The sequence below is a fragment of the Tinamus guttatus genome, unplaced genomic scaffold (assembly GCF_059628265.1).
Source record: "Tinamus guttatus ecotype Peru unplaced genomic scaffold, ASM5962826v1 Tinamus_guttatus_pri_ptg000261l, whole genome shotgun sequence".
Lineage (NCBI taxonomy): Eukaryota > Metazoa > Chordata > Aves > Tinamiformes > Tinamidae > Tinamus > Tinamus guttatus.
This window is the reverse complement of record NW_028288795.1, coordinates 1,568,441-1,591,188: the sequence shown is the minus strand read 5'-3', so window position 1 is coordinate 1,591,188 and position 22,748 is coordinate 1,568,441. Positions and strand designations below refer to the sequence as shown.

General features: G+C 71.4%; 4 protein-coding genes across 4 annotated transcripts; all 4 read left to right on the top strand.

Annotated features, from left to right (window-relative positions):
- The first annotated feature begins 2,127 nt into the window (after positions 1–2,127).
- On the top strand, positions 2,128–3,268 carry LOC148594293 (transcription factor JunD). Its single transcript, XM_088527154.1, has one exon. The coding sequence runs from the start codon at positions 2,277–2,279 to the stop codon at positions 3,237–3,239; it is 963 nt and encodes a 320-aa protein (XP_088383280.1). The 5' UTR covers positions 2,128–2,276; the 3' UTR covers positions 3,240–3,268.
- A 4,029-nt stretch (positions 3,269–7,297) lies between these two features.
- Positions 7,298–13,324, top strand: LOC148594292 (3',5'-cyclic-AMP phosphodiesterase 4C-like). Its single transcript, XM_088527174.1, has 4 exons — positions 7,298–7,436; positions 11,502–11,589; positions 12,678–12,680; positions 13,132–13,324. Exons 1-4 carry the CDS (start codon positions 7,298–7,300, stop codon positions 13,322–13,324), a joined length of 423 nt encoding a protein of 140 aa, XP_088383300.1.
- Positions 13,325–13,517: 193 nt separating this feature from the next.
- Positions 13,518–17,171, top strand: PDE4C (phosphodiesterase 4C). Its single transcript, XM_088527152.1, has 12 exons — positions 13,518–13,590; positions 13,666–13,718; positions 14,140–14,252; positions 14,332–14,425; positions 15,055–15,233; positions 15,303–15,401; positions 15,477–15,641; positions 15,711–15,810; positions 15,897–16,051; positions 16,145–16,267; positions 16,404–16,586; positions 16,692–17,171. The coding sequence occupies exons 3-12, from the start codon at positions 14,238–14,240 to the stop codon at positions 17,169–17,171; spliced, it is 1,593 nt and encodes a 530-aa protein (XP_088383278.1). The 5' UTR covers positions 13,518–13,590; positions 13,666–13,718; positions 14,140–14,237.
- A 1,231-nt stretch (positions 17,172–18,402) lies between these two features.
- RAB3A (RAB3A, member RAS oncogene family) lies at positions 18,403–20,830 on the top strand. The gene is made up of 5 exons (XM_088527151.1): positions 18,403–18,496; positions 19,550–19,777; positions 19,856–19,974; positions 20,055–20,179; positions 20,611–20,830. The coding sequence occupies exons 2-5, from the start codon at positions 19,550–19,552 to the stop codon at positions 20,799–20,801; spliced, it is 663 nt and encodes a 220-aa protein (XP_088383277.1). The 5' UTR covers positions 18,403–18,496; the 3' UTR covers positions 20,802–20,830.
- Positions 20,831–22,748: the final 1,918 nt, after the last annotated feature.

Genomic DNA, 22,748 nt, shown 5'->3' with positions numbered 1-22,748 from the left:
AAGCGACGGCAGCAGCCGGGGCCGCGGCTGCCTGGGGACGGAGAGGGGACCTCGGTGAGGGCAGAGCGTGCCGGAGCTCCCCGCGGAGCGCACGGCTCCTGTGTTTTAGCTCCCCGCGGAGCGCACGGCTCGCGTGTTTTAGCTCCCCACGGAGCGCGCGGCTCCTGTGTTTTAGCTCCCCGCGGAGCGCGCGGCTCGCGTGTTTTAGCTCCCTGAGCTCTGCATTTGCTTAACCGCAGCCCCTCTCCGGCAGCGCTGCCTCTCTGCAGCCCGGGCCGTGTTTTTCCCTCCTTTCCGAGCATTTTTGGCCCCAGCTATTATGGGGGGGTCGACTCCTGCACGCTCCCCACAAGGGCTCCCTCCTGTGCTGGGAAAGACAGCACCCCGGGAGGAGGAGGAGGAGGCCGAAGGCCTTGGCCGCGCGGCCGGCGCGCACGGAGCCGGGGCTGGCGCGGGGCCCGCTGCGCCGGGGGGCCGTGACTCAGAGCGCTGCGTGCGCCCGGGAGACGGCCCAGGAATAGCCGCGCGGCGGCGGCTGCACCGCCGAGGGAGGGGCCGCCAAAATAGTTCAGGGCTGCGCTAAGCGCCTAAAAATACGCGTCAGAGCCGCCTCCTCGCTTTCCTTTCTCATTTGTGTTTTAATAATATTTTTTTTTTTCCTTGCTTGTCCCAGGTCCGGGGAGGGGGGATGCGGCCCCCTCGGAGCGGCCTCCGCAGGGCCTCGTCCCCCGGCCCCGCGAGGTGACTAAGACGCCGCTTTGCAGGCTCACGTGGCGGGCGCAGCCGCCGCGCTGCTCTCCCGCTCCGGGGACCGGGATGCGGGACCTTTCCCGAGCGCATCCAGCCCAGGCCATGGGATCGCCCGGGGGTGCCCCTGGTGCAGAGGAAGAACCAAGAGCCACTTTGGGGCTGTTGCTCCTTTGGCCCCTCCAGCGCAGCGGGAAGAGCAGGAAGGGTCAGAGGGATGAGGGGGATCCGGGGTGTCCCCCCTGCCCCACGGGGGTGGCTGTGGCCCCGCCGTGACGCTGTGCCCGGAGCGTTGGGGTGCCCGGGGCGCTGCCACCCCGGTCCCGAGCCCGGGTCCCGGCTCCAGCCCGGGGCTGCTCGAGGAAACCCGGAGCTGCAGCCGGGGCGGGCGGAGGGGCCGGGGGGGGACACGGGCACGTGCGGCCCCCCCCGACGGACACGCGCGCTCCCCCCCACGCGCGCTGCGCCGCGCCGCGCGCGGCCCCGCTCTGACGTCACCGCTGACGCGGGTCCGCCCCCTCAGCCGCCCGCGGCCGTGACGCGCGCACCGGCCCCGCGTTAACTCCGCGCGCCCCGTCGGGGCCGCCCCGCCGAGCGGCGCCGGGACAGAGCGGCCCGGCCCGGCCCGGCCCGGTGCGGGTGCCGGCCCGCCCGCCCCACGGGGATGTGTGCGGGGGGGGTCGGGCCGCCCGTCGGGGCCGCCCCCGCCCGGCACGCACGCCACGGCCGCGGCCCCGGGGCAGGGCGGCGCCGCCACAACCGGTCGGGCCGGCGCCGCCGCTGGGGGGTGGAACCGGCTTCACGGCGAGCCCCGAGCGCCAGCAGCGGCCATCGCCCCCCCCCCCCCCCGCCGCTCATTTTGGGGTGTTTTTCGCGTGTTTTTGTCCGCCCGCCCCCTCGAGTTGGCCCCGTCGGGGCACCGCCATCGTGGCCATGAGTTGCGCCCAGTCTCAGCGCGCCGCCGGGCGGCACCGGGGCCGCTGCGCGGTGCCCCCGAGGGCGACACCCGGTACCCTCGGTGGGAGGGTCCGTGCCCGGTCCCACCCCCCGGTGCCCCCCCCCCGGTGTCTATTGACACCGGCGGCGGCCACGTGACCGCCCCTCCCCCGCCATGACGTCGTCCCGGCGGCCCCCGCGCTGTTGTGCCGTTTACCCGCCGTCGCCCCGGCGACAGCGGAGCCAGGAGTGGGCGGGGCCCCCCTCCCGGGACGGCGGGGGTGGCGGGCGGGGGGAGGAACCGGCGGGGCGAGGCCCCGCCCCTATGCAAATGTAGGCGGGGGAGGACGTCATCTGCAGCCAATGGCGTGGCGGCGTGATGAGGTCACCGCGGCGGAGCCGCGTACTTAAGGCGGCGCGGGGGCCGCGGCGGCGGCAGATCGCGTGTGCGCGCGCGCAGCACCGGGGCCGCGGCCGGCGCCACCGGCGCCTCCCCCGCCCTCCCCTCCCCCGCCCCAGCGCTCGCCCCGGGCCGCCCTTCCCTTCCCTCTTCCCCCCCGCCCCGTTCCCCCGCAGCCGGGCGGGGGAGGAGGATGGAAACACCCTTCTACCATGATGATGTGTTGAGCGGCCTCGGCAGCGCCTTCGCCCCGTCCTCCGGTAGCACCGGCCTCCTCCTGCCCTTCCCCGGCGGCAGCATGATGAAGAAAGACGCGCTCGGGCTGGCGCTGCCGGAGCAGGTGGCGGCGGCGCTGAAGGCCCCCGGAGCGGCGGCAGCGGCGGGCCCGGCGGCGGGCGGCGAAGCGGCGGCGGCCGCGGGGCTGCTGGGCTCGGCCGAGCTGGGGCTGCTCAAGCTGGCGTCGCCGGAGCTGGAGCGGCTCATCATCCAGTCCAACGGGCTGGTCACCACGACGCCCACGAGCGGCCAGTTCCTCTACCCCAAGGCGGCCGCCTCGGAGGAGCAGGAGTTCGCCGAGGGCTTCGTGAAGGCGCTCGAGGATTTGCACAAGCAGAACCAGCTCGGCGGCGGCGCGCCCGGCGCGGCGGGCGGCTCCGGCGGCGGCGGCGGAGGAAGCGGCGGCGCGGAGCTGCCCGCGGCGGGGCTGGCGCCGCCGCCCGAGCCGCCGGTCTACGCCAACCTCAGCAGCTACCCGGCCGTGAGCTACGCGGCCGAGCCGGGGCCCTTCGCGGCGCCGCCGCCGCGGCTGCCGCCGCCGCCGCTCAAGGACGAGCCGCAGATCGTGCCCGAGGTGCCGAGCTTCGGCGAGAGCCCCCCGCTCTCGCCCATCGACATGGACACGCAGGAGCGCATCAAGGCGGAGCGGAAGCGGCTGCGGAACCGCATCGCCGCCTCCAAGTGCCGCAAGAGGAAGCTGGAGCGCATCTCGCGCCTCGAGGAGAAGGTGAAGAGCCTCAAGAGCCAGAACACGGAGCTGGCCTCCACCGCCAGCCTCCTGCGCGAGCAGGTGGCGCAGCTCAAGCAGAAGGTGCTCAGCCACGTCAACAGCGGCTGCCAGCTCCTGCCGCAGCACCAGCACCAGGTGCCCGCGTACTGAGGGACGGGGCCGCCCCGCGGGGCGAGGGGGGCGCCCGGACCCCCCGGATGGACGATGGAGGGGGGACCCCCCCCGCGATGAACAGACTGGCAGTGGAGAGCGAACGCCTCCCTCTTCCTCCTTCCTCTTCCTCCTTCCCGCCGGGCCCGGGCGGACTTGGCGCTTTCGCCGCCGTCGGGGCTGCGCTCCCCGGGCCGGGAAACCCCCATGGACTTGGAGGTACCGTCGAGGGGGGCGGCTCTGCCTCCCCCCCGGCCTCCCCCCTCCACGCGGCGCCGGGCACGGACTGGAGCAGACGGGGCCCGGCCCCCGGCGGACTGCGGGGCGCCGGGACCCCCCTGGACACCCCCGTTATCCCCCCCCGCCCTCCCCCGACGGACGGAGGGGCCCGCCCGGGCGGAGGGCCCCGCGCCCGCCACATTCCAGGGAGGCTGCAGTAAAACCCGCGCCGGGAGCCGCCTCTCGCTGTCTGCTTCGCCGTCGGGGCGGGGGGGTTGGGGGGACACCGGTTTTGGGGGGAGGGGGGAACGGGGACGGTAGCGGGGGGGGGGGGGAGCGCGACACGGCGGGGCCTGCGCAGGAAGCGGCGCCGCCGCCGGCTGCCATCTTGGCGCGAAGGGGGTTGTGGGGCCGCGGCGGAGGTGGGGGGGGGGGGGCGGCACGGCGGGGGGAAACCCGGGGGGGAGGGGGGTTTGTTGGGGATCCCCGGGTGGATTCGGGATCTTCCCCCCCCCCCCCCGCCCCGCGCGAAATCGGGTCCTCCCGGGTGTATTCGCGATCCCCCCGGTGGAACTGGGATCTCCCCACGGGTGGAATCGGGATCTTCCCCCCCCTTCCCGGGTGGAATCGGGATCTTTCCCCCCCCTCTTCCCGGGCGGAATCGGGATCTTCCCCCACCCCCCGGGCGGAATCGGAATCCCCCCCCCGCGCGGATTCGGGATCCCCCGGGAGGTTTTCCGGTGGGGGGGGGGGGGCTGGGTCTCCCCGCGTCACGGAGGGGGCAGGGGGGCTCCGGGGGGGGCGAGGGGGTCCCCAGAGCCGGGGGGGGGGGGGGGGGGACACGGGCACGCAGCCCCCCGCAGCGCCCTGTTGTCCCCACGAGGTTCCCAGCGCTCCCGGGGCAGCCCGGGCTCCCCTGCAGCTCCTCCCTGCCCCTCCGCTCCCACCGGCCTTCGCCTCCCTCCTCTTCCTCGCCGTCTACCCGCACGGCCAGCGCTGGGCGCCCCGAGTTGGCCCCGTGTCCCCGTGGGGCCGCCCCGATCCAGGGCTGCTCCTCGAGGGGCCCTGCGGGCTGGATCCCGCTCGCGGCGCTCCCATGGATCCTACATCTCCCTGCGTGGGGCTGGGTGCGGGTCAGGAGTCCCCAGCAAGAAGCATAATGGATCTGGGGACATTTTGGGGCCTTTTCCCCGGGAATTCCGTCCCGGCGGCGCTCCGTGCAGGCGGAGCAGGAGCGCGGCCCCAATAAGGCAGGACCGGCACCGGGATCTGGCTCCCGGCCTGGCCGCCGCCGCGCTTATCTGCGGCTCCCGCCGCTCCCGTCCCTCGGCAAACACGGAGCGACGTGTCCATCCCGCGGGGCCCCGCGGCGGGGCCGCCGTCCGCCCCGTCCGCGCGCAGGATGAACGCGGAGCCGCGACGGCGCCGGGGTCCGCGTGTGCCCCCCGACGGCAGCGCGGGGCCAGGGGGGAACCGGGGCCACGGGGGAACCGCGACACGCGGGGATGCGGGGGGGTTCCCCCACCGCGCGCGCGCCCCGTCGCGGCGGCTCCGCGCGGGGCCGGCAGGGGGCGCCGCGGCGCCCGCCCCGGCGGGGCGGATAAAGCGGCGGCGGCGGCGGCGCGGGCGGCAGAGCGGCCCCGCCATGGCCCGCGGGGGCGGCCCGGCGCGGCGGGCGCTGCGCCTGCTGCTCTGCTGCTCCTGGGCTGCGCTCGGCGCCGGTGAGACGGGCGACACGGGCGAGGGGGCGCGGGGGACACCGGGCACCCGCACGTGGGCGCCCACGGGGGTCACGGGACACCCGGGGACGTGCTGGCCGCGCGGCTGGACGCGGCTCCGGTGCTGCCCAACCGGCGGTGCTGGCACCACCTCATCACGGCCATGGGCGCAAGGGCGCAGGGGCTCCATGCCCCCCGGAGCTCCCCGCTTGCTCCCACATCCCCGCTCCGGCATCGCCGCTGCCGCCTCCGCCCTGGGCTCGCCGCCATCCCCCCGTGGCCGTTGCGGGCCCCGGCGTGCCCACGGCCGCCGCTCCGGCGCCGCCGCCGCTCCGCGACGCCCGCGGGCGCCCGCGCCGGGCCCTGGGCGCAGATAGCCCAGATAGGCGCCCACTTGAAAGCCCTGGCAGGCCGGGACCGAGGAGCGGCTCCCGGCTCCACGATGAGCTCAGGCGGCTCCGGCGCAGCGCCCGGCTCCGCGGTGCCGCCGTCCCGCGCCGACCCTGCCGCCCCGCTGCGACCAGAGGCCCCCGCGGCTCCCCAGGGGCAGGGGATGCTCCTGGCCCTGGTCCCGCATCTTCCCTCCGGCACCGTGATGATGCAGCCGCTGTTCCTCTGGCTCGGCCTCGATGGAGAGGCCACATTTGGGGATGGGAAACGGCTTGCGGAGGAGGCTGGAACCGCAGCAAGGAGCCTCCAACGGCCGCAGCCAGGAAGGGGACCAGGAGGACAAAGTCTGCGCCGTGGGGAGGACTAGGAAACCCTCCCCATCGCAGAACGCGGACGGGGACGTCCCATCCTGGCTCCGGGGGGATCCTGTCGGCTGTGCTGGGTGCTGGCCGGGCGCCGGGGCCCTTTGGCTTCGCTCTGCGCTGGGCTGGGCTGCGCTGGCTGCGATCCTGCAAACAGGATTTGGGTGGAGAAGGGCGTTATTGGCGCTGGTGGCACCTGCCCAGCTGGCCTCACGTGGAGCCTCCTCCTGGGCACGGGGTGTCCGAGCAGCAGGCGGGTTCCTGCTGCGCTGCCGTCGGGAATGTCCCCATGGAGCGGAGTCCTGGAGCCGCCTCTTCAGGCTGGAGGGTCCTGGCTCTCCTGCCCTGGGAGATGCTCCAGCCCCTTAGTGGTGGCCGTGGCCTGGCCTGGTGCGGGGGGTTGCTCCATGGGCCTTTCCCTTGCATGAGCGTCAAGGGGCTCTCTGCCCCTTTCTCCAGGATCCACTAATGTGTCCTCGGTGCCTCCGTCCATCTCATCCTCGGCACCTCCATCCATCCCGTCCTCGGCATCATCCCCGAGGACGGAACCTCTCTCCAGCTTGGCAGCAGCATCGCCGCCAGCCGGCTTGGCCACGATGCATCCGTCCGGCTCGTTCAATGTATCATCTCCACCTGGGAAGACCACGGAGCCTCCATCCATCCTGCCCACGGCATCATCTACACCCAAGACGTCCTCGGTGCCTGCAACCATCTTGTCTGCAGCATCATCTCCACCCAAGACATCCTTGGCGCCTGCAACCATCTTGTCTGCAGCATCATCTCCACCCAAGACATCCCCGGTGCCTCCATCCATCCTGCCCACGGCATCATCTCCACCCAAGACATCCCCGGTGCCTCCATCCATCCTGTCCACGGCATCAACTCCACCCAAGACATCCCCGGTGCCTCCATCCATCCTGCCCACGGCATCATCTCCACCCAAGACATCCCCGGTGCCTCCATCCATCTCGCCCCTGGTGTCACCGTCATCTCCTCCCGATCACCTTGAGTCCCCTCCTGCTCCCAGTTCTCCGCCACCAGCCGTGAGCCCCAGCCCCGCGGGCAGCGCGGCCGCCCCGTCGGGCAGCTCGGGTGAGAGCGGGGCCGGGACCCGCGTGGGGCGGCTGGCGGCAGCACCCAGGGCTCCGTTACCCACCCGGGTGTCTGTGGGGCCTGCCCCGGGCTAACGCTCGTCCTTGCTCCTCCAGCTCCCCCGGCGCACGCGGCCACCGTGGCCACCGCAGGTAGGAGACGTCACGGGCCTCGTGCCCGCCTGGGCGCAGAACCGCTGCTCCCCGCTGCACCGCGGACGCTGTGCGGCCCCAACCCGCTTTGGCGGCGGCGCGGGGACCGCGCGGTGACGGCCACCATGTCACCTCCCCGCAGCACATCCCCCTGCCAAGGTGAACGGGGGCCTGGCCGTTGTCATCAGCCTCTTCGTGGCCGTGCTGGTGGCGGCGGTGGCCGTGCTGCTCGTGCGGCTGTGTCGCCGCGGGCGGCCCCGCTTCCAGCGCCTCGACGAGGTGCCCCTGGTGCGTTGCACGCGGTGGCGGTGGGTGCCCGTTGGGGACGTGTCCCTGGGGTGCTCAATTCACCCCTCCTCTCTCTGCTCTGCAGGGGAAGGTGACAGAAGATTTCCCCATCGCTCGCCATCCGCCGAGGTGACCTGGTGGCTCCCGGCCACCCGGATCCGCTGCGGATGCGCTGGATGAGCAATAAAGTCGCTGCCACATGGGCCAATTCTCCCTGTTTTCCGAGCCGCCTGCAGCCCCCTCTGCCCCCCGCAGCCTTCCTGGGCCCTCCCCATGCCCGGGAGCCCCGGGGCAGCCGGATCGTCCCCAGCATCTCCCGCTGCAGCCCCTCTCCACGTCCTCCCGGTGGCAGCGGGAGCCCCGGGGGGTGGCGGGCGCGGGGGGGCGCGGAGCGGCGGCGGCGGCGGCAGCGGATGGGAGGGCGCGCGCGGGCCGGCACGCACGCCGCCTTCCTTCTGCTCCGCTGCACTCGCTGCAGGCGCCGCCGACCGGCCGCCGGTAACGGGGGGGAGCGGGATGGGGGCCGCGGGATGGGGCTGCGGGGGGCGGATTGGGGGGTGAGATGGGGCCCCCACCTGCTATGGGGCTGGGACCCCTCCTCCGGCTTGGGGGCCTGCACGGCCCTAAGCTGCTGCTGCTGCTCATCCAGGAGCACCCAGGGACTCGGCCCTGGGAAACAGGGGGATTTCCAGGCCGGGAAGGGCTGGAAAAGGCTCCTGGTGCAGCCACAGGGTCTGCCTGAGCCGGGGGGGGACAGGGCCACCAGTGCACAGGTAACGGGGGTCCCAGGTCCATCATTAACGCGGCACTGGGGGGGTTCGTGGCCTGGCAGATGCTCCAGCCCGGGGAAGCGGGTTCGATCCCCAGCCCATCCCCGGGGTCTCAGGCCTGGGTGCTCCCAAGCAGCTTCACTCACCGCCCCCGGTGCTGGAAACCCACGGATCAGGGTGGGGGGGCCCACGCAGCAGCCCCAACGCCGTAAATCAGCACCGGGAGAGAAACGCGCCAAGAGCCACCGCACGGACCCTGTCACATCCTGCAGGGCCCAGTGGCGGCCAATACAACAGAGCCCAAACGGGGTGTCCCGGGGGGGCTCCGGGCAGTGAACGGGAGGGTGGCAGCATCGGCGGAGCCCATCGGGCTGAGCTGGGTGACCCGCAGGCGCCGTGGCCGCAGGCAGCACCATGCGACGGAGCCGGACGGCGCTGCCCGTCCTGAGCAGCGAGGTGAGCGCGGCCCCATCGCGGCCCCATCGCGGTCCCATCGCGGTCCCATCGCGGCCCCATCGCGGTCCCGTTGCTGTCGCTTCGTGCATGGGGCTCCCCGGGTTGGTCGGGGGGGACACCGGGAGGCCCGGGTGCCCTCGCGCCCGCGGGCAGCAGTAACCGCGGTGACGGCAGAGCAGCGGCGGTTAATTATCCTCCTAATGGGCGGTTAATTATTATTAGCTCCTGCGTAAGCGTGACAGTGCTGGGGGTTTTTCCACTGCGCGTGGTGTTGGAGGGGGGGTTGGCCGGGCCCGGTCCGGCCCGGGGGGGTCTGGAGTCTCTCCGGGGGTCCGGGGGGGGGTTACATGTGGGGTTGAGCTGCCCCCGGGCCCCCATGTCCGTCCCCCTCCGCCCCGCTCGGTGCTCTGACCTCGCGCGGCCCCGGTGGCGCCTCCGCGGTTCCTACCGGATCCCGGCTCGGAACCGGGGGAGTCTCGGGTCTCCCCCCGTCCCGGTGTCCCCGGGGCTGCAGCGAGGCCCCGAGCCCGCCAGGGGGCTCCCGTGCGCTACCGGCGCCCGGTGGGAGCGGGAGGGAGCGGGTGTCGCTCCCCGACGGAGGGGACCGTTTGCGGCGGGGGTCGCGGATCTGTTTGCGGAGCGGGGGGGGTGTCTGTGCGGTCCCGGCTTCGCGGCCGCTCCCGGTAGCGGGAGGAGAGCGGGATCGGCCGCGTCCCAAGCGCCTCTCCCGGTTCCCGGTGCAGTCCCCGCACCCCGGGGCGGAGCGGGGCCGCCCCCGCGCAGCACCCTGGAGAGCTCCGGCCGGTACCGGGCTCAGGCGGCGCCCTGTGCCCGCAGCGCGGCCGCGACGGCACCGAGCCCGCCCCGTCGGGGAGCGGCGCCCGCCGCCGCCTCTCCGGGAGCCCGTTGCTGCCGCCGCCGAGCGGCCGCCCCGCCGAGCCCGCCCGCGGCCCCGAGCCCGACGGCGCCCGCGTCGTCTTCACCATCGAGGAGAGCGGCACGAGCAGCGGCGAGGAGTCCGAGCCGCCCCGGTAAGAGCGGCGCGGGTACCGCTAGCCCCGCGGCCGCTGCGGGGGACGCGGCGGCCCTTGCTCGGCCCCTCGACGGGCGCTGGGATCCCGTTTGTCGGGACGTCGCGGCCCGTTTGCGCCCCGGGAAGGAAAGAAGCGCCGTTTGCTGGACAATGTTGGAGGCGGCGGAACGGGGGGCCTGGAGGCGGCGGGAGCTTCCAGGCTGCCTGGCAGTGGCTGCTCTTTCTGTGTTTTATTTATTTGTAGCAATTTATTTTTAATAAGGGCCCGGGAAGACTCAGGTCCGGGGGCTGCGGCGGGGCCGCCCGGAGGGGTCCCCGGCGCCGCGCGGGTTGGAGGGGCGGCCGGGCCGGTGCGCGGGGCCGGGGGCGGATTTTCCCCTAACGGGGCGGCCGGGCCCATCCCGGGGGGGGCCGTTCCCGGTGTCCCCCTCTCCCCCTCACGCTCCCGATGCCTCCCCCGTCCCGAGCGCCGTGTTTAAGCGGCTACGCCCGGGTCGCCTCTAAGAGCGCGGCGGCACCTTCAGCACCGGCCCGTTCAGCACCGGCCCGTTCAGCACCCGCCCGTTCAGCACCGGCCCGTTCAGCACCGGCGGGCGGACAGCGGCGCCGCGCGGGCTCCGCGCCGCCCCCGAGCGGCCCCCGAGCCACGGGAACGGGGCTGGGAACGGGGGACCCTTTGCTCTGGGCCCCAAGCTCGGGGCCAGCGGGGACCTCGGCGGCTGGCGCCATGGGGAGGGGACCCGGGAGGGTCCCATGCGGCCGGTCCCGGTCCCCAGAGCCGCCTCGTCCCGTCCTCGGGCCCTGCCGCCCCCCCCGCCCGCCGCTATTTTTAGGCTGCTCGTTCCTCCCCCCGGGACCGTCCCAGCCCGGTGTGTGGGGGGGTGACAGGGCCACACTGCGCCCCGGCTCCCGTGTCACCAGCGGCCACCACACGTGTCCCTGACCGTGGCCAGGGGACAGACTGTGCTGCCCTCCCGGGGGGTCTGTCCTGGCTGCCACGCAGCTGCCAGGGATGGCGTGGCCTTCTGCACCGAAGTCCCCAAGGGCCCCGTGTCCCGATGTCCCCCTTGCCCCTGCCTGTTGCCCCTCTGCTCAGCTCTGTGACTGTCCCGAGTCACTTGGCAGAGCATGGGGGGCGCCTCCCGCCCCACTCCCACCGGCCTCGGGGTGACCCTGCAGCTCCCCCCTTCCCCGTCCCCCCGCGGGCTCGGCGGTGACCCGAGCGCCTGGGCTCCTGCCAGCCGCAGGTTATTTTTGCAGTCGGAGGGAACAGGGATCCGGTTGCATTGGAGGGACACGAGGCTGGGCCGGGTGCCCGGCTCCCACGGCCAGGGCTCCCCGCGAGACCCGGCCGGTCCCTTGTCCCTGCGCCAGGGCCCCTTGTCCCTGCAGCCGCTCTGCTCGCCCAGGCCAGCCCCGGCGGGGCCACTTCGAGTGCGCGGGCCCATCCCCGTGTCCCTTCTCCGACATGTCCCTGTCCTTGCCGGCAGCAGCCGCGGTGCAGGGGCCAGCGCGGTGCCACGTGCCCCGTCCAGCCGCGTCCCCCTCTCTGCGACACATCCAGGCCCCGGGGTCAGCTCCGTGTCGGGCCCGGCCGCGCCAGCCCGGACAGTTGTTTAATTTCCCAGGCATGGGAGCAGGCGCGGGGGGGGAGGGCGGGGAATGGAAAGTTTCCCGGGAAGCGCGAGGCGCTTCCTGCGCCGGCCTGGCGCCCCCCCCCCCCGCCGGACGCCGGGGCCCCGGGCGCCATGCTGCCCCACGCGCGCGGCCCGGCGCCCCACGGCTCCCCCCGCCACTCGCCCGTGCTCCTGCGGAGGCTGCAGACGGGCCGCAGCGGGCGCCTGCAGCGGCGCTTCACCGTGGCCAACGCGCTCGGGTAAGGGGGGGATGCGGGCTGAGGACGGGCGCCTTCGTCACAGGGATGGCCCATGGCACCCGCTGCCTGCCCACGCTCTGGGGCTGGCGGTGACTGGAGCGGGCGGCGGGGGCACCGGGCTGGCAGCGTCACCGTCCCCTGTCACGCGTTCTGGTGACAGTGGTGGCCGCTGTAGGACACTGGGGACACCCTGCATGGTTGGACAGGAGCACTGGGCCATGGTGGCCACCTGGCATGGATGGGGACAGCATGTGGGGACATCCCCTTGTCACGGGAGGATCAGTGTTGGCACCGCACGGTGGCTTTAATGCTGCAAGGAGCCTCCGGGGAGGCACCGGCAGCCAGAGGGGACTGGGGGCCGCTGGCCCGGGGTGACATCGCGCGGGTCCCCGACGGCGGGAACAGACCCACGATTGAGCGCGGGGCCGTGGGGAGCCACAATGCGGCTTTGTGTCCCCGGTGCCAGCGGGGCCGCGGGGCAGGGCCGTGACGCGGGGCCGGCCGCGGCGCTGCCGGTGCCAGTCGCGCGGCGGGACGGCGGCGGGGCCATGAAGCGGGGCGCCGAGGGCCGCGCGCCGCGCCGCAGGCACTCCTGCATCGGGTGGGTACCGCGGGGACCCCCGCTGCGGGACGGAGCGGGGCACGCGGGCGCTGCAAGGGGCTAAGGGGACGTGTTCCCGAGCGCGGAGACCTCGGAAACCAGGATGTTAAAGCGAGGGGGGACGGAGCAGGAGCTCAGGATGCTCCCGGCCAGCACGAGCAGCTGGCACTGGGGTGCTGGGGGGGGTTCCCTGCGGGCACATCCCGTCCCGGGGACACCGTGCAGCCCTGGGATGGGGACACCGCGTGGGCTCCGGCTCCTGGAGGCTCACGGCGGGTGCTGGCACCTGTGTGTCGAGCTGCACCCGGTCTCAGCGGGTGCTGGTGCCTGTGTCCTGGGCTGCAGCCGCTCTGTGTGGGTGCTGGTACCTGTGTGTTGAGTTGTGCCCAGTCTCAGCAGTGCTGGTATCCATGTGCCGAGCTGTGCCTGGTCTCGGCAGTGCTGGTATCCCTGTGTCGACCTTGTGCCCGGTCTCGGGGAGCTGGTACCTGTGTACTGAGCTGGGTCGGGTCTCAGCAGTGCCGTGCCGGGCTCCTGGGTGGGATGGCAGCTCCTGGTGTCCCAGGAAGCTGGGGGGCTGCTCCATTGTCCTTGGTGGGGGCTGAGCGCTGTGGGGGGGCAGGGTAGAGCCCATTGTTTTGGGGGGACAGTCCCTATTGTTGTCGGCAGGGGGTAGGGGGGTGCAGGGTGTTGGGGGTGCCCATGGGGTGATTGGGGCGGGGGGGGGGCTTGCTCCTGGGCAGCCCCAGCCGTCACCACAGTGTGGGAATGGGGCAGGATCCTGGAACAGGGAATGGGGCAGGATCCCAGAGCCCTGGGGCAAGATCTGGAGCCCTGAGGCAGGTCCGAGACTCCCAGCGCAGGATCCCAGACTCCCAGCACAGGATCCCGGCTCCCTGGGGCAGGTCCCAGCCTTGTCCCCTCTCTCCGCACAGCTTCGACCTGGAGAATGGCCTGGCGGGCAGGGCGGCGCTGGAGCCGCAGGCCGGCCCGGCCTCGGGGCTGGTGCTGCAGGGCAGCTTCGCGCACGGCCAGCGCCGCGAGTCCTTCCTCTACCGCTCCGACAGTGACTACGACCTGTCCCCCAAGGCCATGTCCCGCAACTCCTCCATCGCCAGCGACCTGTGAGCACCCCCCTGTCCCCAACCGCCGTCACGGCCCCGCGCGGGGGTCCCGGCGGCGCTGACGCTGCCCTCGCCCGCAGGCACGGCGAAGACCTGATCGTGACGCCGTTCGCTCAGGTAGCGCGGGGCCGGGGGCGCCGCCGGGACCCCCCTCGGCGCGCGCAGCCCGGCCGCAGCGGCGCTCTCGGCCCCGCAGGTGCTGGCCAGCCTGCGCTCCGTGCGCGGCAACGTCGCGGCGCTCGCGCGCCCGCAGGAGCGCGCCGGCCCCCGGTGAGCGCCCGCGGGGACGCGGCGGGGGGACGCGGCGGCGGGGCCCCGCGGCGCTCAGCGCGCCCCGTTTTGCAGGCGAGCGCCCAGCAGCGGCAGCCTGCCCGCGGCGAGCAAGGCCAACCTGTCCGGTGAGTGTCCCCATCTCCCGTGCCAAGGGACGAGCTGGCGGGGTGGCCACCGGGCTCTTTGCCCTCAGGGATCCATGACGGGTTTTCTCCGGCTCCCGGCCGCCCTTCCCGCCGTGGAAAGTCTCCCGTTGACGTCAAACCTTCCATTAATAAAAGCGCGGGCACGAGCGGGGCCCCGTGGGAGCCGGCTGCTCCGGCCCGGCCGGCTCCGGCCTCCCGTGCCCGGATCCCGGGTGGGATGCAGCAGGACACGTGGGGATGCTCGCCCTGCACCCGTAGTGGTGCTTTGCAGCCCATGTTTGTGCGTGGGGCTGCCCGCGAGCCCGGCCGGCGCGGGGGCCCGTTGGCGACGCCAAGCGCGCCGGGGCCAAGCGCGGCCGGGCCGAGCGCTTGCCGAGGCGGCCGCCGTCGCCCTCCGCAGACGATGCCGCCCAGAAGCTCTCGGTGGAGACGCTGGAGGAGCTCGACTGGTGCCTGGAGCAGCTGGAGACGCTGCAGACCAGGCACTCGGTCAGCGAGATGGCCTCCAACAAGGTGAGCGCACCCGGGGCCGCGGCACCGCGGGGGGACCCGCGGCAGCCCCGGTGTGACGGAGCCGCCGGCGTTCCCGCAGTTCAAGCGGATGCTGAACAGGGAGCTCACGCACCTCTCGGAGACGAGCCGCTCGGGCAACCAGGTGTCCGAGTACATCTCCAGGACCTTCCTGGGTGAGCGCGGCGCCCTCGCTGCCCGCGCCGCAGCCGCAGGGGGGTCTCTTGCACGGCGTCTGCCTGGGCTTCGTAGTGTTGGGGGTGCAAAAGTCTTCATCGTGCTCTGCAGTCCCGGACGGGGCTGAGCGCTGGGGCGTTTTGGTGCATGCTTGTGCATCCTCGTGCTCACTTGTGCATCCTCCTGCTCACTTGTGCACCCTCGTCCATCCTTGTGCTCACTTGTGCATCCTCGTGCATCCTTGTGCTAACTTGTACACCCTTGTGCATCCTTGTACTCACTTGTGCACCCTTGTCCATCCTTGTGCTCACTTGTACACCCTTGTGCTCACTTGTGCATCCTCGTGCATGCTTGTGCTCACTTGTGCACCCCCGGTGCATGCATGCCGGTGCCAGGGTCACCAGCTGGCCCAGGTGCCGGCAGTGCCACCCCCAGGCTCTGGCAGCCCCTGGCAGCGTGGCCCGAGGCCGGGGCTCGCGGCGGGGGCCGAGGGGCGCTGCGCTCCTCCCGTTGCCATGGCTCCGCGGCGGTATTCTTAGCGCGGCTGACGTCAACGCGAGCGCACGCGGCGCGGGGTCCCCGGCGCGGGGCCGCGCGGCTCTCACCGCCTCCTCCCGGCGCGGCGCAGACAAGCAGCATGAGGTGGAGATCCCCGCGGGCCTGCCCAAGGACAAGGACAAGGAGCGCAAGAAGCGGCCCATGTCGCAGATCAGCGGCGTGCGGAAGCTGCCGCCCGGCTCCGGCCTCGCGCCCGCCGCCATCCCGCGCTTCGGCGTCCGCACGGCCCACGAGGGGCTGCTGGCCAAGGTGAGCGCCGGGCGCCCCGGCGTCCCCGCGCGCCGGCCGCCGCCACCAATGCGTCCCTTGGGCCCCTAGGAGCTGGAGGACACCAACAAGTGGGGGCTGGACGTGTTCAAGGTCGCCGAGTACTCGGGCAACCGCCCGCTCACCGTGCTCATGTACAGCATCTTCCAGGTGGGCGCCGGAGCGGCCCCGCGCCGCGGCGGCCGTGTCCCCGCGCACCCGCCGCCACCTCCGCTGTCCCCGCAGGAGCGCGACCTGCTCAAGACCTTCCGCATCCCGGCCGACACGTTCCTCACGTACATGCTGACGCTGGAGGAGCACTACCACGCCGACGTGGCCTACCACAACAGCACGCACGCCGCCGACGTGGCGCAGTCCACGCACGTGCTGCTGTCCACGCCGGCGCTGGAGGTGAGTGCGGCGCGCGGCGCCCGCGCTGCTCCCAGCCGCGCGCGCTGATGGTTCCTCTCCCCGCTCCAGGCTGTCTTCACGGACCTGGAGATCATGGCCGCCATCTTCGCCAGCGCCATCCACGACGTGGATCACCCCGGCGTCTCCAACCAGTTCCTCATCAACACCAGTGAGTTGGGGGCATGCGGGGCGTTGGGCGCAGGGCTGCGGCGCGCGGGAGCCGTCCCGGCGCTCACGGTGCCGCCGTCCCGGCAGACTCGGAGCTGGCGCTCATGTACAACGATGCCTCGGTGCTGGAGAACCACCACCTGGCCGTGGGCTTCAAGCTGCTCCAGGAGGACAACTGCGACATCTTCCAAAACCTCAGCAAGAAGCAGAGGCAGTCGCTCCGCAAAATGGCCATCGACATGGTGCGGGGGACGGCCGCGGGGCGCGCGGCGGGCTCGGCGCCGCCCGGGCTCCCTGCGGAGGACGGGGCTGAGCCGCGGGTCCCGCTCGCCCAGGTGCTGGCCACGGACATGTCCAAGCACATGAACCTGCTGGCGGACCTGAAGACCATGGTGGAGACAAAGAAGGTGACGAGCCTGGGGGTGCTGCTGCTGGACAACTACTCCGACCGCATCCAGGTGAGCAGGGAGCCCTCTGCGCCGCTTGCGGCAATGCAAGACCCGCAGGGTCGCGGCTGGCGCCGCTCGGTGCCAGCGGGCGAACCGCGGTGCCGGTGGCGAGCGACACGAGGCGACGCGGTGTCCGCGCGCGCAGGTGCTGCAGAACATGGTGCACTGCGCCGACCTGAGCAACCCCACGAAGCCGCTGCAGCTCTACCGGCAATGGACCGAGCGCATCATGGAGGAGTTCTTCCGCCAGGGCGACCGCGAGCGCGAGAAGGGCATGGAGATCAGCCCCATGTGCGACAAGCACAGCGCCTCCGTGGAGAAGTCCCAGGTGGGTCCGCGGCGCGCGGCGGGAGACGCTCCCGGCTGCACACGAGAGCGGGAGGCAGCGGGGCCGGCGCTGTCCCCGTCCCTGTCCCCTCGCCCTGCCCCACAGGTGGGTTTCATCGACTTCATCGCCCACCCGCTGTGGGAGACGTGGGCCGACCTGGTGCACCCCGACGCCCAGGAGATCCTGGACACGCTGGAGGACAACCGCGAGTGGTACCAGAGCATGATCCCGCACAGCCCGTCCCCGCCGCCCGACGAGCGCGGCGGCGCCCACGGCCACGACAAGTTCCAGTTCGAGCCGACGCTGGAGGAGGAGGACGGCGCGGAGCTGGACACGGAGGCGGACGGGGCCGAGAGCCCCTTGGAGGAGGAGGAGGAGGAGGACAGCGGCTCCAAGACGCCGGCCACGGACGACTCGGAGGCGGCCGAGCGCCCCTGGCCCGGGCAGCGGGACTCGCGCCTGGGGGACGTGGACAACAGGCGGGCGCTGCAGAGGACCCTGCCCGGGGACGGGCGCCCCGAGGGCAGCCGCGAGCTCTGCCTGGACACGGAGGGGAACGTCACACTGGTGCCGCTGGGCACGTAGCCGCGCGCGGCCACGGGAGCCTTCTCGCCCTCTCGCCGGCCCCGAAGGGCCGAGGATCGGCAGGGAGCCCGGCTCTGGGGTCCAGCCGGGGCGCTGTGGGGACACCAGCTGCCGGTTAATTTATTTGGGGACAGGTTCACTTTTTAAAGCTGTTTTATGGTTTTCCGTAGCTCACTTCGCACTACCAGCCTCACCTCGGGGCTCCACCGCGCGTCCCCGCCGCGCAGCCCGTGGAGCCGCGCTCGCACTTTGCACTTCGGGCCCCATGTCCCCACGGCGGGTCCCTTCCCGGACCCCTTCCCCAGACCCGGCGCCGCTCCGGTTTCTTCCTTCACCCTCCGTTATTAAACCTGGTTTGTTCCCTTGGCGCAGCCCCCTGGTCGCCGCGTTCCGTCCCCACCCCGGGCGCCGTCCAGCTCCTCCCTGCAAACGCGGCGGCCCCGTCAGCGGCAAACACGGCCGGGGAAGGTAAATATTTAATCGCCGGCTCGGCAGGGCGCGGAGCCCGCGCCTCTCCCGGCGGGGATTTATCGGCCGCGGCCCATGGGCGGCCCCGGCCCGGCCCCGGCCTCGCGGCGCGGCCGCAGCCCCAGCGCCGTCCCTGTCGCTGTCCCCCGCGCCGCAGGGCCCTGTGGGTCCCCGCTGCCATATGCTGCCTCCCCCTAATCCCCGGCGATCGCCTCAGCCCGAGGCCGGGGCGAGGGAGGACGCGGCGGCCGGGGGGCTGCCGCCCGCGCACGACATGGCCGCTGCGGCCCGTGGGGAGGGGGCACCGGGGCCCCCCCGCAGGGAGGGACAGTGAGGGCAGGATGTCTTCGGCGTTGCTCGCGACACGGGGGGACATGTCGTGACAGGGGGAGCATCGTGACGGCGCCTTCTCCTCCTCGGGGCGGGCCGGGGGGGTGTCTCTGCGCGCCCCTCGGCGCGGGGGGGTTGGTTCGCTCCGCTCCCCCCCGCGCGCGGAGGGAATGGTTCGCCCCGCCGCCCCTCGGCAGGGGAGCCGGCCCGTACCACTGCCCCCCGCGGGGGGGGCGCGGGCGGGGGGACAGGGCGGCTCCTACCACCGCGCCGAGCAGGGGGGGAGCGAGGTGCGCCACCGCCCCCCCGCGCCTCGCCACGCCCCGCCCCGCCCTGCGCCCTGTCCATCACGGCCAATCACGGCCAATCAGCGCGCGGCACGGGCCCGTCTCCTCTGACGTGGCGCTCATTTGCATGCCGGGCCCCGCCCCCCCCCCCGGACGTCAGCGGGGCTCTGCAAGCGGCGGGGCGGCGCGCGCCGCTGCTGCATTTGCTGCAGGAGGCGCGGGCGCGAGCGCGAGCTGGAGGTGAGCGCGGCCCCGCCGGGCCTGCTGCAGCGGGGCTGCTGCATGGAGCGGGGGGGATCGCAAAGCCGCGGGCAGGGGCGGTTTGCGCAGCGCGGGGTGGGGGGGGGTTGCAGAGCCGGCGATGCCTGCGAAGATTGGGGGGGGGGGGGGGGCGGGGGTTGCATAGGATGGGGGTGGGTTGCAACGATGCGGGTGGGGGGGGGAGGGGTTGCAATGATGGGGGGCGATTGCAACGGCTGGGGGGCTCTGGCAATGTAGGCGGTCTCGTTGCAGCGGTTGGGGGTGGGGGGGGGCTGCCCCGGTGGGGGGGAGGGGGGTGATCGTGGTTCCTCCCCACCCCCGCTGTCAGGCCTGGGGTTGGGGACAGGATGGCGGATTTGGGCCCTGCGCGCTGGGCTCGGGGCCGGCGGCACCGGCGGGTTGTGTAACCGGCCCGGCCCATAGCGCCCTGCAGCTTCGGGCAGTCCTCACCCCCCCAGGGCATCCACTGCCCGGCTTCATGGGGCACCCCCCGCATTGCACCCGCTGCCCTGCAGTTCTGGGCACCCACCCTATTGCACTCCCCCCATTGCAGCCGGTGCCTTGCAGTGCTGGGCCATGCAGCCCTCTCCGTGCACCCCCCTGCCCTTGGGGGCCCTGCACCCACCCTGCTGCACCCGCTGCCCTGCGGTTCTCCGGGGCTGTGCACCCCGCGATGGCACCTGCTGCCTTGCAGGGCCGTGTGTCCCTGTGCGTCGTCACCTCCCCCTCCATGCACCCCTGCTGCAGCCTGCGGCGCTGCCGGAGCGCGGGAGCCCCCGCGCTGCAGGGCTGGGCTGGGCCGGGCGCCGCTGCAGGTGCCATTTCGTGGCGGAAACGCAGGGAGCGGCCGCGCGGCTGCAGCCTCCCCCCCGGCTCCGGCATCGGGATGGAGCTGCCCGGAGCCGGCGGCTCCCGGGTGCCGACCTGGCTCCCGCGGCTGGGAGCGACGGCACCGAGGCCAAGCGTGGGGCAGGGGCCGTCCCCGGGGACGCTGCGTCCCTGGGAGCCCGTCCCCACGGTGCCGCTCCGCAGATGGCGTCCGCTACCGACTCCCGCTATGGGCAGAAGGAATCCTCGGACCAGAACTTCGACTACATGTTCAAGATCCTGATCATCGGCAACAGCAGCGTGGGCAAAACCTCCTTCCTCTTCCGGTACGCCGACGACTCCTTCACACCCGCCTTCGTCAGCACCGTCGGCATCGACTTCAAGGTCAAAACCATCTACCGCAACGACAAGCGCATCAAGCTGCAGATCTGGGTGAGCTCTGGGGGGTTCCCCCGGCACACGGTGTCACCGCGGTGTCACCTGACGCCCGTGTCCCCTGCCTTTCCACAGGACACCGCCGGGCAGGAGAGGTACCGCACCATCACCACCGCCTACTACCGCGGTGCCATGGGCTTCATCCTCATGTACGACATCACCAACGAGGAGTCCTTCAACGCCGTGCAGGACTGGTGAGCGCGCCCCTCGCGAGCCCCTAATGAGCCCCTAACGAGCTTTTTAATCACCTTTTCCTTTTATTTGCCTCCTCAAGGTCCACCCAGATCAAGACCTACTCGTGGGACAACGCGCAGGTCCTGCTGGTGGGCAACAAGTGTGACATGGAGGACGAGCGCGTGGTGTCCTCGGAGAAGGGCCGCCAGCTCGCCGAGCACCTGGGTGAGTGCCGGGCGGCCCCAAGCGCATCTGGACCCGATTCCCTCGTGGCAATCCCAACCCCTTCCACCAGCAGCGACTCATTGGCTAAACCCCCCCTCCAAAATTGCCGTGAGCACCCGTTTTCCATGGTGGCTCCTGTTGCCACCCCCTGCGGTGGCAGCTCCGTAGAGGGATTGGGAATATCGGCCAGCCAGGGCGGCTTTAGGGCCGGGATAAACCCAGCTTGAGCCGGGAGTGGGTTTTACGGCTTTACGGCCGGGGCCGAGCGCCCGCTTAGCGCGCAGAGGAGGAGGAGGAGCCGCGAAACTGCCCAGGTAGGCGGCAGCTCTGCGGTTATCGGGGCACGATGGAAAAGCTGTAAATCGAGGGGGCAGTTGGACGTGTTTTTTTGCACCCTGACTCCCCCCCAACACCCTTTCCATTCCGCGCAGGCTTCGAGTTCTTCGAGGCCAGCGCCAAGGACAACATCAACGTGAAGCAGACCTTCGAGCGCCTCGTGGACATCATCTGCGAGAAGATGTCGGAGTCGCTGGACGCGGCCGACCCGGCGGTCACCGGCGCCAAGCAGGGCCCGCAGCTCACGGACCAGCAGGCGCCGCCGCACCAGGACTGCGCGTGCTAGGGCAGCGCGGCCGCCGCGCGCGCCCCGCGTCCCCGTCCCCGTCCGTCGCTCCCTCCGCCCCGGGGCTGGGGAACCGGCGCGGCTTTGGCTGCTGAGACCTCGCAGGCTTCGCCGGGGCCCCCCCGCCCCACGTTAGGCTGCCCCCCCCACCCCTTATTTATTTTTAAGGCCGGGATAGTAGGAGAAACACCCCCCAAGTCTGCTTTTAACTATTCCACGAGTCTCATTTATATATATATATAAGACAATCCCGTTTCCGTTGTCTGCCCGGTGCTGCCGGCTCTTACGGCTACCGTCCCGCCGGTGCAATCGGGAGCATCGGCGGCGGCCGAGCTGGTGCTGCGGCGCTTCCGCCACCGCATCCCGAGCGGAGCCAGAGCTTGGGAAGGGGGCGGCTGTGCCGGGAACCCCGCAGCCGCATCCCGGCGCTTCCGCCTCCCCGCTCGGCTTTCCTCGCTCTCTGGCTCTCCTCTCGCCCCAGATGGATGGATTATTTCATATCTCTTGTTTATTTGTATAAATAGATGCTAATTTATGCTCCTGCTGTCTTCCTCCTTGTATATATAAAGGAAAAAAAGTCCCTCCTTGTAAATAGAAGTAGCAAGTGACGCTGTGCGTGTGACCTGCTGTGCTGTGGCCGTGTTGGTGCATTTACTTTCATCAGTGTGGTTCCCTGCTTGTGAATATCACTTTTAAATCTATTATTTAAACATTATAAAAGGAAATATATATATATATATATAAAAGCAAGGCCAGCAAAGCAGGCTGTAGCAAAACAGCGGCAGCTCCGCGGCCGTGACCACTGCGCAGCCCTGGGAACAAGCGAGCGCTTCCCGTCGGCTCCTTGTCTGTTAATATAGTAACGTGCTTATGTGGAGACTGTGAAACGTGGATATTCCTCTAGCAACGACTGACCCGGAGGTCTTGCTTCCCTCTATTTATTTTTCTTGGAGCGCTGTGTCTTTATTTTACAGGTTCCCCTGCCCCCACCTACAGTTTCCCCACCTCCACCCTCCTATTTTTGTGAAGTTTACTTATGGAAGCGTTACACTGTACTGTACAAATGTCAAAAGTGTCAAAAAGAGTACAATTTCCTAAAAATCACTGTATTAAAGAAATGTTGTGAAGAAATAAATCAATGCTGATCACCAGTCACTCCCGGTCATTTCGGCATTCCGGGCTGGGGGCTCCAGGATTGTTCCCTCCCTGCCGCCTCCAACCTCTTTCCTCTGCGGATCGGCCCTTTGGAGCGCGGTGGCGGAGCGAGCCCCAGGATCTGGTTTCATAATTAGCATTTGCCAAATGGCTCCTTCCCACTCTGGCGGCGGCGAGGACAAAGCAGCAAGCAAAGCTCATCCTTAAAATTACTCTGCATCTTTAATCGCTAGAAAAATCTATTTAGGCACCTTGGGATTGTTTTTGTCTACATGGTAAATAAATAAGCTCCCCGGTTCGAGCGTGAGCATCGTGCTCGCCCGGGACCCGCGGCCTCCCTGCGCAGGAGGGAGCCGGGAAGGGAGTTTGCAGCCCCTGGAGCCAGGACAAGGGCAGGGGATGGTCAGGATTTCTGGGAAAAGGGAGCACAGGACTGGGAGAGCAGCCGGCAGAGCCGTGAGGGCTGAACCAGGCTGCGTGGCCCCAAAACGGCTCCAGGCAGGGCAAGCCCAGAGCTGGGGCACAGCGGGACTGCCGGGGGGCCCGTATTGGTCTTTCCCTGGAAAAGGCTGCTGGAAACCCCTGGAATGCAAGAGTTTGAGGAGGGAGAGGAGCAGGGGCTGGAGGTGCTGGGATAGCTGCAGAGGGGCAGCATCGATTTGCCGAACGGCAGAATCGGGAGAAGGGGCCGGTTTTTGCTGCCGGGGCTCCTGTCTATCCGAAGAGCACAGGGAGCTGCTAGAGGCGACCACGGGGCAGACCCTACTGCGGGGAAAGGGAAAAACCTGCTGG